The sequence below is a fragment of the Palaemon carinicauda genome, chromosome 24 (genome assembly GCF_036898095.1).
Source record: "Palaemon carinicauda isolate YSFRI2023 chromosome 24, ASM3689809v2, whole genome shotgun sequence".
NCBI classification, from domain to species: domain Eukaryota; kingdom Metazoa; phylum Arthropoda; class Malacostraca; order Decapoda; family Palaemonidae; genus Palaemon; species Palaemon carinicauda.
The window spans coordinates 78,535,026-78,547,255 of record NC_090748.1 but is presented as its reverse complement, the minus strand read 5'-3'; the positions used below and the strand labels follow the sequence as shown (position 1 = coordinate 78,547,255).

At 39.3% G+C, this 12,230-nt stretch overlaps 1 protein-coding gene across 2 annotated transcripts in view; it reads left to right on the top strand.

Moving 5' to 3' along the window:
- Window positions 1–2,110: 2,110 nt before the first annotated feature.
- LOC137618164 (uncharacterized) overlaps window positions 2,111–12,230 on the top strand; it is a 77,170-nt gene continuing 67,050 nt past the window's right edge. The window contains exons 1-2 of one of the 2 annotated variants that reach the window (XM_068348214.1): window positions 2,111–2,283; window positions 11,869–11,952. In XM_068348214.1, the coding sequence (XP_068204315.1) occupies window positions 11,942–11,952 (11 nt within the window). In that variant the 5' untranslated portion in view covers window positions 2,111–2,283; window positions 11,869–11,941. Of the gene's footprint in view, window positions 2,284–2,680; window positions 2,984–11,868; window positions 11,953–12,230 lie in introns of those variants that run through there. The other variant, XM_068348215.1, reaches the window with a different exon arrangement.

The window sequence follows — 12,230 nt, the reverse complement described above, 5'->3', positions numbered from 1 at the left end:
ATAGTCTTGGAATCACCACTGTTTAGGGTCATTGTGAACAACTTGATCCGAACTTGAGATAACTCTTATTTAGATACAAAATAAGAGTTCAAGGACCTGAAATAATAAGTGAATTACTGATAGGCCTAACCTGGTCTGATTCCTGAACATCAGTTAAAGGAAAGCATTCCAAACTTTTAAATTACCTTCTATACTAGGATAGAAAACTTATTGTTTTTTTTAATCAAGATTTTCGCTAGATACTTAGTACACTTTAGCTATCGTCGCTTTTTATTTTGTGAAGCAATTTTTTTTTTCAGATTAGCTAGAATAAAACATCGAAGTACCCGAATCAAACTTTAGCATGTCTATTATTATTATTATTATTATTATTATTATTATTATTATTATTAGTATTATTATTATTATTAATATTATTATTGTTATTGTAATTATCATTATTATTTATTATTATTATTATCATTATTATTATTATTATTATTATTGTTATTATTATTGTTATTTATGTATTTATTATTATTATAGGTATTATTATTATTATAATTATAATTATTATTATTATTATTATTATTATTATTACTATTAGCTAAGCTACAACCCTAGTTGAAAAAACAAGATGCTATAAGCCCAAGGGTTCCAACAGGGAAAAATAGCCCAGTGAGGAAAGGAAATAAGGATATAGATAAACGATATAAGAAGTAATGAACATTTGAAATGAAATATTTTAAAAACATTAACAACATTGAAACAGATATTTCATATTTAAACTATAAAAGAACTTATGTCAGCCTGTTCAACACAAAAACATATGCTGCGAGTTTGAACTTTTGAAGTTTTACTGATTCAACTACCCGATTATGAAAAAACTTCTAGAATACTGTGTAGTATTGAGCCTCATGATGGAGAACGCCCATGGATTGCCATTAATCATAGACAATCTTCTATCTGTCACCTTTCTTTAAACATTCGAAAATTTGACGTCCAATACCCATCATGTAAAAATTATGATTTGTTTTACTGTTCCTTCTGTCCAAGAGCCTGGGGAAATTTTGTTTTGTAGAGATATTTGTCAGAAAGTAAGATTCAAGGGTGTGGGGTTTGTTCTCGAGACTCCCGCCACAAAGCTTTGCTTGTGCCAAATCTTTTACAGTGGGACAGATGGACCAGTTTCTAGATCAATTCTCTCATAGGTATCTGGAAGATGGACTATGCAGAGGGAAATGGTCTAGCTTTCTGCTGAGTGCCTTTATGAAGATGCGCTTCAAATTGCGCATATCTTAAACTCTATTTAATAGGGAGCCAGTGTACAGTAATTTAAATAGTATAGGAGTAATCCTTTTTCGGTGTGACACCTTTTACTTTTTTACTGTAAAGGCTGCTTTTCTGGTCCTATACTTCATGGGAACCCTACTCTCTACAAGACCTTTCATAATTCATTTTATAGTATACATTCTAAGGCTTTCAGCATTTCACTCCGCATATTACTTGATTATTGTCAAATCCTCATTATCGAACCACTTAGGAAATAAGAAAGTCTTCAGTTTCCCTTTGAAACCCTTAATATCTTTGGTTTTGGTTCTCTCCTTTTATAAGTCTTGTAATGTCTTAAGTCGCACTTTGGTTAGATTGTAATAGATGGTGTTGCAGTAGTCAAGTAGTTAATCCTGGCAATAACAGGTTATCACAAGTTTCCTTACAGAATATTCATGCAGAATCTTCTTTACAAATGCAATGTTTCCAAGATGATATCTAATGGTTCTAAGCATATTATTCATATATATATATATATATATATATATATATATATATATATATATATATATATATATATATATATATATATATATATATATATTATATATATATATATATATATATATATAAATAAATAAATATATATATATATATATATATATATATATATATATATATATATAATAATGATAATAATGATGATGATAATAATAATAGTATCATCTCTCACCAATGTCTTCCGTATACCTTTAGGTGTTCGCGTTGTTGTCAGTGTAAATTACTCGCAATTATAGTTAAAGGTAAATGACAGACAAATCTACGAATTTAAAAACCACTCATATTTGTATTCCGCGCCAATGAAACACGTGGTTTGTATGCTATACCATTAAACAAGAAAACAATACGCCATATTGATTTTGAGTTACGCATGGAAAACTGCTGTACATCATTAGATTTTACGTTTTGGTAAATAATTTAAAAACAAAATTTCTGTGGAAGTCTTCAGTTAGGAAAGAGATTGGTCAAAAGGTAAGTTAACATGCTAAAAAGTTTTTGTTTTTTACCGACATCAACATAACATCGTTAAGTTTTATGCAGAACTGGAAAATAAATCACAATCAAAACATTACTAACTCTTGCATTAAGTAGATTGGTCACACCACGTTGTCTCTGAAGCCCTTTTGTCTATTCATAAGTGAATTGATGCCTATGCAATATAAAGATTTTTTATACCTATTCGTTAATTTGTTTTAACTCGAGAACCAACATATTTAGTCCCTAAACCACCATTGTTATTGGAACATAGGCCTAGATTGTGAGGGTTTGTAAAGTGCATATACCAAATATGTGTAATATTAATTCGTGAATCAAATAATATGTTCATACTGTACATAATTAGTGTAAAATCGTATTAATTACTTTGATTTCGAAGAACAAGAGATATACCTCTTGTACCATTAGTACTTCAATTTAGAACCAGTGGAAACCTATGCTAATTGCCAGGCCCTAGACCTAACGTTTAGTGTATGTACTATGGGGTAAATCCTTCATGATTAACATCAAAATTTGTACATAGATCGTCCCTATCTATTGAAATGGGCTAACATTGTACCTTAGTATAGGGTACTCAGACTTTGTTAATGGTCTATTTATAGTACATTGCTGGATGGTTAATTACCCCCACACCAAGGTAGATTAGAACCTGCTGACCTTATATCTCTACCAAAGGGTATGTTTTAACAAGAAACTTATGAAAATGTTTTTCTACCGTAGTCAGTTGACTTTAAACATGACCGTAGCCTGTATTTTTGGTAAATATTTACAAATTCACTTAGTGTTGATATGACTCTTTGGTTGTTTTTATTTACACGAACTTGCTTCCCCGGGTTGTATGTATGATAGCGGCCACCTGTATGTATTGTTATGACTAACTTAGAAAACGGCAATATAAGGGTGGTCACAGGGTGCGTTAGCCCCCCCCTCTAGGTAAGTAGGTAAGGACACGGCTTGTAGGTTAGGTTAGGGGGGAAAAATTAGGTTAGTTGACGTCCATTTTTAATCCTCAGGAGGAACTGGCCGCGGATATACAAAGGCTCCCTCTTTCCAATCGACTTTTTCATGCATTGGGGTGTATGTATGATAGCGGCCACCTGTATTTATGATGACGACCGTCTAAGGAGGGTTAGGTAATTAGGGAAAGACCTGTTTTATAGGTTAGGTTATGTGGTGTTCTTGTGTAGAGGCTTTGCAGAAAAATGTCCTATGAACAACTAGAAAATGTGAAGAAAATTCCCATTTTCCATGCACATAGAAGGAGCTGGCTGCTAATATGCAAAGGCTCCCATGCATGATCTTCCTGGAAATGATTTGTTGTCACTTTAAAGAGGAATCATTTACTTAACTAAAATACCATTTTAGTTTCCCCATGATAAAAAAACCAAATATCAGTCCTATTGGATTCCCCTTTCTTGCTTGAAACAGGAAATTTCTTGGAAACCACATAGCACCTCTACAAAAATAAGTTTGTCCTTCGTAAAAACTCCTGTTTTTTTAGAGTTGTTGGGAAATTAAAGGGATATGTACTTAGCTAATGTACCACCACCTAACCTTACGTAGATCTATGTGTGCCTAATTATGGGGTGGTTCCACCTTGCACCACCGCTAACCCTCGGACACGGTTATTGTGTTCCATTATTACACAAAGATAAAGTAATTAAAATGTTTTATTTTACCTGGTAACTGAGAATTTATGGGAAAATGTTCATGGCAGAAAGTGGGTTGGAAAAATCAAAGAGTGTAAATAAGAATACCTGAAGAATCATATTATTGCAATGTGAATTTGTATAGCTGTTTTTATGAATGCTAACTCTTTCATTGTAATAATTTTTCCTACCGTCGTAATGCAACATATTGGTGTGATACTTTAATTTCCTCTCAAATACACGAACCATATATTTTTCCAACTGTCATCTTGTGTCGTATGCTTCTCTGACCCATCCCCATTCCTTTTACTGTGAAACAAATTTTTTGAGGGATCCAAGTGGGAAACTGAAGATTTTGTGTGGGGTAATTATATGATGCCTTGATTTCATGCCATATATTTTTCCTGCTATTCATCCTATGTTTGATGCATTTCTGATCCTTATTATTGGGGGAAATCAATTGGTTATGTGCTTTTTCCACATGTAACAATTAGGGCATATCCCATTGAAGCACAAAAATTAAGAAGTGCATTGCACGTTGTCTTAATACTGTAGCAGAAATGTATAGGCTACACCAAAAACAGTTTGAAAAACACATAGGTCATGTGTGTTTTATGGCAAACCACCACCTCAGTTTTTTGATTGGGAAAATATGTACTGTACTGTACTGTAATACCTGAAAACCAGGCACGTATCCTAACCTAACCTTGTGGGTCCTGGACGCCAAATTTGCTATACACCAGTATCACACAGGAGTATAATACGATATCATTTAGGAGATTGGAACTGACATAAATTGAATATTTGTTCGGGGACTACTATATACAAATCTTACGCTCTTTACATAGAAGTACTATTTGGGCGATAGCTGAAACTAGCAGTAGTAAACAACCATCACTTTTTATTTTGACTCAGTGGAGTATAGACGTTGTCGTGCTCCCCTATGAAAACCAAATAAAATTTCACCAATAAGTGGCCTAAAAAGCTAGAAATTTCCTTGAAAACTTTTTCTTTTCAGGTGTGTTTGCCTGTAGGGATCTATAATCATGCGGTTTTGTCCCGACATGGAAGGGCACAGTTGCGATACTTTCATATCGACATTAGAGACTGATCCTCATGGTCTTAGCCTTGCGTATAGGGGTCACTCTTGCACATAGGAGTCTCCATGTCAGGCTAAGAGGGATTCTTTCCCTTTGGAAGTCATCCTCGAAAGGGAAGAAACCTCGCCATCAAACTCCGTCAGCTTGACCTCACCATCTTGACTCTTCTTAATTGGCTCCCTCTGGGGGTCAGTTGAGTTTGAGTGGCACCCATGTGACTCTGGGACAACCCTATGTTCCTTGAGTCTCAGTTGCTTCCTCTAGCAAAGCAGCCCCGGCTGCTGGGGTAGGGGAGTCACTTTCTGACGATGCTGTGCATTTGTTGTGTCCTTCCTTTGGGCTCACAGGTTCGCCATGCAAGGAAAGGCAAAACTGGAGCAGGCATCCTCCCTAGGGGTTGATTCCCATCTTCTCCCTCGAGACTCTGTAGGTCAAGGACCGAAATAGTCTCTTGCACGTGCACCTGCTCATCCTACTGTTCCCTCTGCTTTGGCGGGCGGGAGTGAGCAGTTGCTGACAAGTACTCCTCGGAGTGACTTGTCAGCAGAGTGACAGGTTGAACCTTGGGACTAGCTTTGGCTACGTTCCAAGAGCAGTTCATGAGTGGATCTTCTGCCTAGGTTCACTCAGACAGTTGGGAATCAGAGTGAGCTGCCTGGAAGTTTGCTTCCAGGTGTTGGATAACTTTCCCTTCTAAAGGAGAGTTATCCTCCACAGGTGTTGGGCAACCTTCCCTTCCAAGGGAGGGTTTCCTTTCACCAGCCTCTATCCAGCAGTCTTCTTATTCCCTGGGAGATCTCTTGTTAGGGGCAAAAGGGGTTGATCATCGTTCTCGCTCGTGGGAGAGACAACCTTCTCCTGAGTGGTCTCCTCACTGGGGATTCCACCAAAGGGTATTGGAGTCGTCCATGCCCCACTCCATTTCATCGGAGAACAGTTTTTCGGAGCTGGATGACGATGGAAGTAGGCAGCTGCTTGCGATCCATCCCCCTAGCCATCGTCCTACGTTTTTTGCTATGTAAGGGCAAACTCTCAGGAGCTTGCTCCTTTGGTTTCTACCTCTCGTAAGGTAGAATCTGCTCACTGCCTGTGTGCAAGCACTCAGCAGTTGTCTGGCCTTCCTCGTCTTTGCGGGAAAGGAAGAAAGCTCGTCTTTTCTCTTTGCAAATAAGGCGAGTAGGAGAGTTTCTTTCCATGACGCATTAGCAAAGGATCGGGCTTACCTAAGTCTAGTGGACGATTCTTGCACAGTGTTGCATACCCTACCACCCAGCGAGGTGGGCTGGTGAGCTAGTCTGCCTGACAAAGGTATGTACTCTACCTTGGCTACGCGTACTGCTCTCTTGGGCGTGCCTTTCCATCAAGACCTGCAAGCGTAAGAAGCAACGTCTAGAGCTCAGGCGAGTTCTACCTTGATAGCACGCTCTGTCTGCTATGCTCAGATAGACAGGCAAGCACAGGTAGACTACACCTTACCTGTGCATTCTGAGAGGGGTGTGCTCACAAGCGCACCTTATCACTTCTCGCTACGCCTTCGGTCTACCTTGCGAGAAGAATAGCATGTTCCATTGCAAGGTAAGGTAGCTTTACCTGCGCAGACTGATCTTTCAGTTAGACATGTGGACAGCACCCACATCCTGAGCGTATTTGAACATAGGGAAGGGCACAAGTCAACATCCTCTTGTGCTCTCCCATTCCTTGGCACTCCATGTAAGCCAAGGAAACAGGCTTATGGGGCCCAATCGGGAGTAGTTCCGTTCTCGAAAGATGTTCCCTGGCTCATGGACTTTGTCCAGGCAGTGAAGCAGGGGGTCTCTGGAGGGATCGATCTTCTTTCGACAGTTCCGCCCCCAGACGTTGCAGTGGTTTGAGGACTGTGGCCAAAGGTAGCACCCTAACCGCCTAGTGTCCGAATGCCAACCACAACCTGACGTTCACTACACAAAAAATATACAACAGTGGAATACCTAAAAATCTAGGTAACAGGTCAAAAGAACGGAGCACTGGGCATCACCCCTTGATTTATACTGGGTAAGGGAACCCAGCTAGAACCTGATTTACCCCTTTGCTTCTCCTGCCTTTAGCTTGCTGATCATAAGGAAAAGTATAAGAACATTAGGTGAAAAGGAATATTATAATTAAAAACTAAGAAAAAAAAACATTGGCTGAGAAGGGGAGCACATTGGTGTAAGGAACTGGAATGAGATGCTGTATTCATAAAAACAAAAAATATTTATTTGAAAAAAAAATTGTTAGGATTACATTAACATTGACTCGTCAATCCAAATAAAAAATTAAAGGCAAAATTAGCATCCCTTTACGTAAAACTTCAGCATCAGGGTAACAAGATAAACAAGAAATTATTCACAGGTGGGACACTCATAAGTGTTCCAATACAGTACAAGTATAAACAAACGCACACCTAACCATGTATTTATTTGGGCAAGTACCAGTATGCCATTTCAATAGCTCCTGTTAACTATTAACGTTTATGACACTTAAAAGTTTGGCTATCTCCGCAAAGAACTCTTCTATGCCACTTTACGTTCACTTGGTTCTGGGGCAAACATTTAAAAAAATTTGTCCATCACTAAGTTCTAGTATGGAATCACCTTTTGTGATCTGGTGATGTGGAGTAGCAATATTTTGAGCCTTGTTGATGAAATCTTGGATACTCGAGTTTCCAACTGTCAAAACTCTTTTTCAACTGACTGAGAATACTGAAGAAGATCCGTGCTTGATGTCAAAACTTCTCTAATGACAACATATTCTAGCTGAGCTTTGAAACTTAAGTTCATATCTTCACTTTCTCTCGTTTCACCCATTTTGAGCAATGCATCATTTATTTTTATCAAACGAGATAATCATGTTTTGCGATACATTGAATTCCAGGGACGGATGTACTCACTCTTTTCTATACACTGTACATACAGTATTGTGAAGGATAAACTTCCCTTACTCTCCCTACTGAGTGTAGGGGGCTGCTGTCAATACCTGGGAAGGAATAATAACAGATTAAGATATTTTTTTGGAAGAGGGCACCGAGGGGTATTCAAAATTAAGTTGCTAATAACAATACAGTGTATAAATTATTTATTTCATAGCCACAAACCATTAAAGTTTTCCTAGACACAAACCACTATTTTATTTCATTGCAAACTTCCAACCATTCCTTTATAGTAATGGCCCTACTGATCCTAGACGTAATAGTTCTGCTAGGTAGGTCCCTCCTTGTGCTGCCCCCAGGCCTCCTTCTCCGCAGGTGTCCACAAGGTATCAGAAGTATCTGAAAAACAGCCTGGACCCTATCTGGAAGAGACTGTGGGTGATTTTCATTGTCCCGTAGAGGAGGAAACGAAATCAGAAAGCAATTACTCCCCCACCAAGGGACACAGTTCATCCAGGAAAGAGCAGAATATCGAGATCTCCCAGGGGATCATATTCTCAGAAAACTATAGGTTGTTGCCTATAGAAATGAACCGGCCTGAGCCTCTGGCTACAGTGACAGTGGCTCCTCCCCCCGTTCCCTCTGAAGGTGCAGGGCCTAAGGAGACAGAGAGGAAGGAGAGTCCTCCCTTTCTTGAGGATTTTAACATCTGTCCATGAGAAAGGAAGTACACTAAGACTATCCCCAAGAATTGGCACTACAGTATTGGCGAGCATCAACTTGAAAGGGAATAACGGTCGACCCCATCGTCTTTCTCCTTGCGACCGGACCATAGCAGTCTGCCTCCGAGAGCTCATTCCTCTTCGAGAAGGAACTATGGTGATGATCTCGACCCTCCCCAGGTTGCTATGAATACTAGCTCGGAGGAGAAAGAACCCTTTTACGCCAGCTCCAAGATCTCTTCCTAGACCAGTAAGGCACAGGCCATCTCTTTCTGCAAGTCCTCTCCTGCATAAGGAAGGTTAATGCTCCAGGGGAACTAGATTAAGTTCTAATGGAGGGCAAGTACACAGTCCTTGGCGTCTATGACACACCAAGACCATGGTAGCCTTACCTTAGTCAAGAGGGGTTAAGGCGGCAAAGAAGAGGGCTTACGACTAGATGGAAAGAGCTTCACAGTCCCTTCGATCAGTGGACTCCTCTCGGTTACTTCCTCCTCCATACATACAGAAGAGGATTACGAGATCATAGAAGATGATCCGTCTCCTCTACCGTTGGATCCGGCAATTCTGGCTTTGGACTCTGGACTCTTCTCTGACTAAACAGGCGACCTTGCCAGTGCACTTCTTTGCGGGTGACTTGCCCAACATAGAACTGGTTGCAAAGTACTCTGCTCTCTGGAATTCATTTCATGGCTGGACTACTGGCTAGCAACAGTATGCTACCTTGTTAAGAGCGAGGACTTTTCTACTTCTCAGAGGAGGGAGGCTTTGTTGACTTTAATCCTTTCAGGAGGTAGAACCCTGGAGTTCCTAACACAGCACATCGTGAACCAGTGCGTCGACTGGGTTTTGAGGAGACACGACACGGTAATCTCAAAATTCCACCGGCAGGTACCAAAGAGAGAGGCGATGAGATTACACAGCTCCTCGATGGACGGTCTCTTCCTTTTCAACGTGGAGGACATTGAGGCAGTGGCAGACAGATAGAGGAGGGCTAACCAGAACTCCCTCCTCTATAGGGCTATGACCACTTCCTTACTCCACGGTCCCGTCACCGAAGATATCGTCTTCAACGAAGAGCCAGGGGTCGAAGAAAAGTTCACAGAAGAAGAGAAAGTCATCGCAACCCCAAGGTCCTAAACGTCCAATTCGATCCAAGGGCTTGAAGAGGGGCAAGGTAGGCCAGAGAGGTAAACGATGACGATCCCGCTAGGGAAGGCATTCCCACGACGAGTTCACCGGTAGGAGGATGCTTAAAGAGCAGATGGCAGAGGGGGATTTTCCACGAGGCTGAACCTTGGTTTTTCCGTACTCAGAGAGGGGTACATGGTTCCATTCACACAATCGCCCTCCTGACCCTCCATTCGACGATGTCAGATTCCTACGCGAAGGAACAGGTCTGTGGGGCCGAAGTCCAAACCATGCTAGAGAAGCATGCTTTCCAATAGGTCCCGGAAAGGTCCCCTGGGTTTTACAGTTGATTATTTCTTGTGGAAAAGGCACCTGGAAGCTGTAGACCAGTCATTGATCTCTCAGCCTTGAATGAGTTTGTTCAACAAACCCCGTTCAAGATAGGTACGACTCAGCTAGTCAGGCAGGCTGCAAGACCGCAGGACTTCATGATATAGTTAGACCTCAAGGATACGTACTTCCAGATCCCCGTTCACTCATTCTCAAGGAAATACCTGCGATTCACGTTAGATGGAAAGATATGCTAGTTCAAGGGGCTGTGCTTCTGGATTCTGCAACTGTAGATATACATTCTGTATATGCAACGGGTATGTTTTCAAGGTCAAGCCACATATGCATACATGGTATGAAAAGTAACGGGACAAAAACACTACCCTGAGGAACACCAGATACCTCATTTCTATAGTGCCCAATAGCAACTCTGTACTGTACTATATATTACTTAATTCAATAATGAAGTTAAGAAAAGACCCATCCATTTAAGTTTGAAAATAAGGGCCTCATAATTAACATGGTCAAAGGCAGCACTAAAATTAAGACCAATCTTACAAACTTTCTAACACAATCACTAGATTTCTGTACAACACTGGAAATTGTATGAAGGACATCACATGCTCCAAGTCCTTTGCAAAAGTCCAACTGCAAATTATGGAAGAGATGATTACTTTCAGCATATTTATTTAGACATTTTACCAAAAGATGTTAAAAAACTTGAGATGATATGGAAATTATAAAAATTGGGTTGAAATCAGCAGGGTTAGAGTAACTATTAACACATTTACCTAAATGAGTAGCATTACCAACTTTCCAACAAGTGCTATAAGATCCTCTTCTCACTAACTTTGGAAAAATAACTGACAACTTGCGAAATAAGAAGTAAACAGTCTTTATAAGAAACAAAGAAAGTACCATTTGGGCATACTCCATAAGCATCAAGGACTAGTAAGAAAATTTTAATTTCATGGACCAAAAAGCTCAACTATAAAGTTTAGCCTCAGGAAAACAGGAATGGGAAGATTAAGTTTCTCATTACTCAGCATACTGTTAAACATATCAGCTAAAAGGGTTGCATTTTCCTTTGGACATTGAGTGACAGAGCTATCTGTTGAGTGAACACCAAAAATTGCAGATTTAAGGGTAGCCCTCTATTTATGCTCCTAGGCTGTACCAGAAATAGTTTTGTTAATGTTAACTTGTATTTTTTTTTCAATGAAGCATAAACTCTCTGAGTGACAGCTATCAGCTGAGTTATTTTAAGTCAAATCTGATCAGTTACCTTTCCAAAAATGATAAACCTCCTGTTTTTCCAAATAAACGCATCAACAATTCTCATTGAACCAGGGTTTCTCCTTCGTTCCGTATAGAGAACAACAGGCTCAACCTATTTATGTAATTTGGAACAGTTCAAAAGTAAAATATCACTCAAAATGCCATTCAAGTCTGGTTGAGATCTTAAGCAAAATACTGTACATAAAATCTCAACCAGACTTGAATGGCATTTTGAGTGATCTTTTACATTTGAACTGTTCCAAATTACATAAATAGGTTGAGCCTGTTGTTCTCTTGAATGAGAATCAGGTCAACATCCATTCTCAACAATTTATTGTACAAAATTATTCATTAGATCAAATATTCTTAAAAAGTCTATGCTTCCTTAGTATTGCAGAGTACGTATCATGAATACCTGGTATAAGTTAGTATTCATGTTAATATTTAACCCCTTTTTTTTTCAGAACTATCGTTGTTACAGAAGAAGAATTAAAATATTTCTGGTTTTCTGACCGATGTCCTTAATTCACTGCTAAAATGGAGAAAGAGTAAGTTTCTTTTACATTTTTGTAGCAAAGATAAGTACTGTAACTTTATATTAGGCTAATACTGTATTACTTACTCAGAGTTCAATACTAATCCTTTATTGTTCCTTTGTGAAATACAAACCATTGTCCTTTAGGTAAGGAATGTTTTCAGCATGACTGGGTGCCCATTAAATAGTTTTAATGAGCAGTTAAGTGACAGGTGGGAATGAGAGTGAAGAGCCCTGCCCCTTACCTCTCAAGTCTCTCCACTTATATTTTTGGGTGCATCGAGTTCAGAG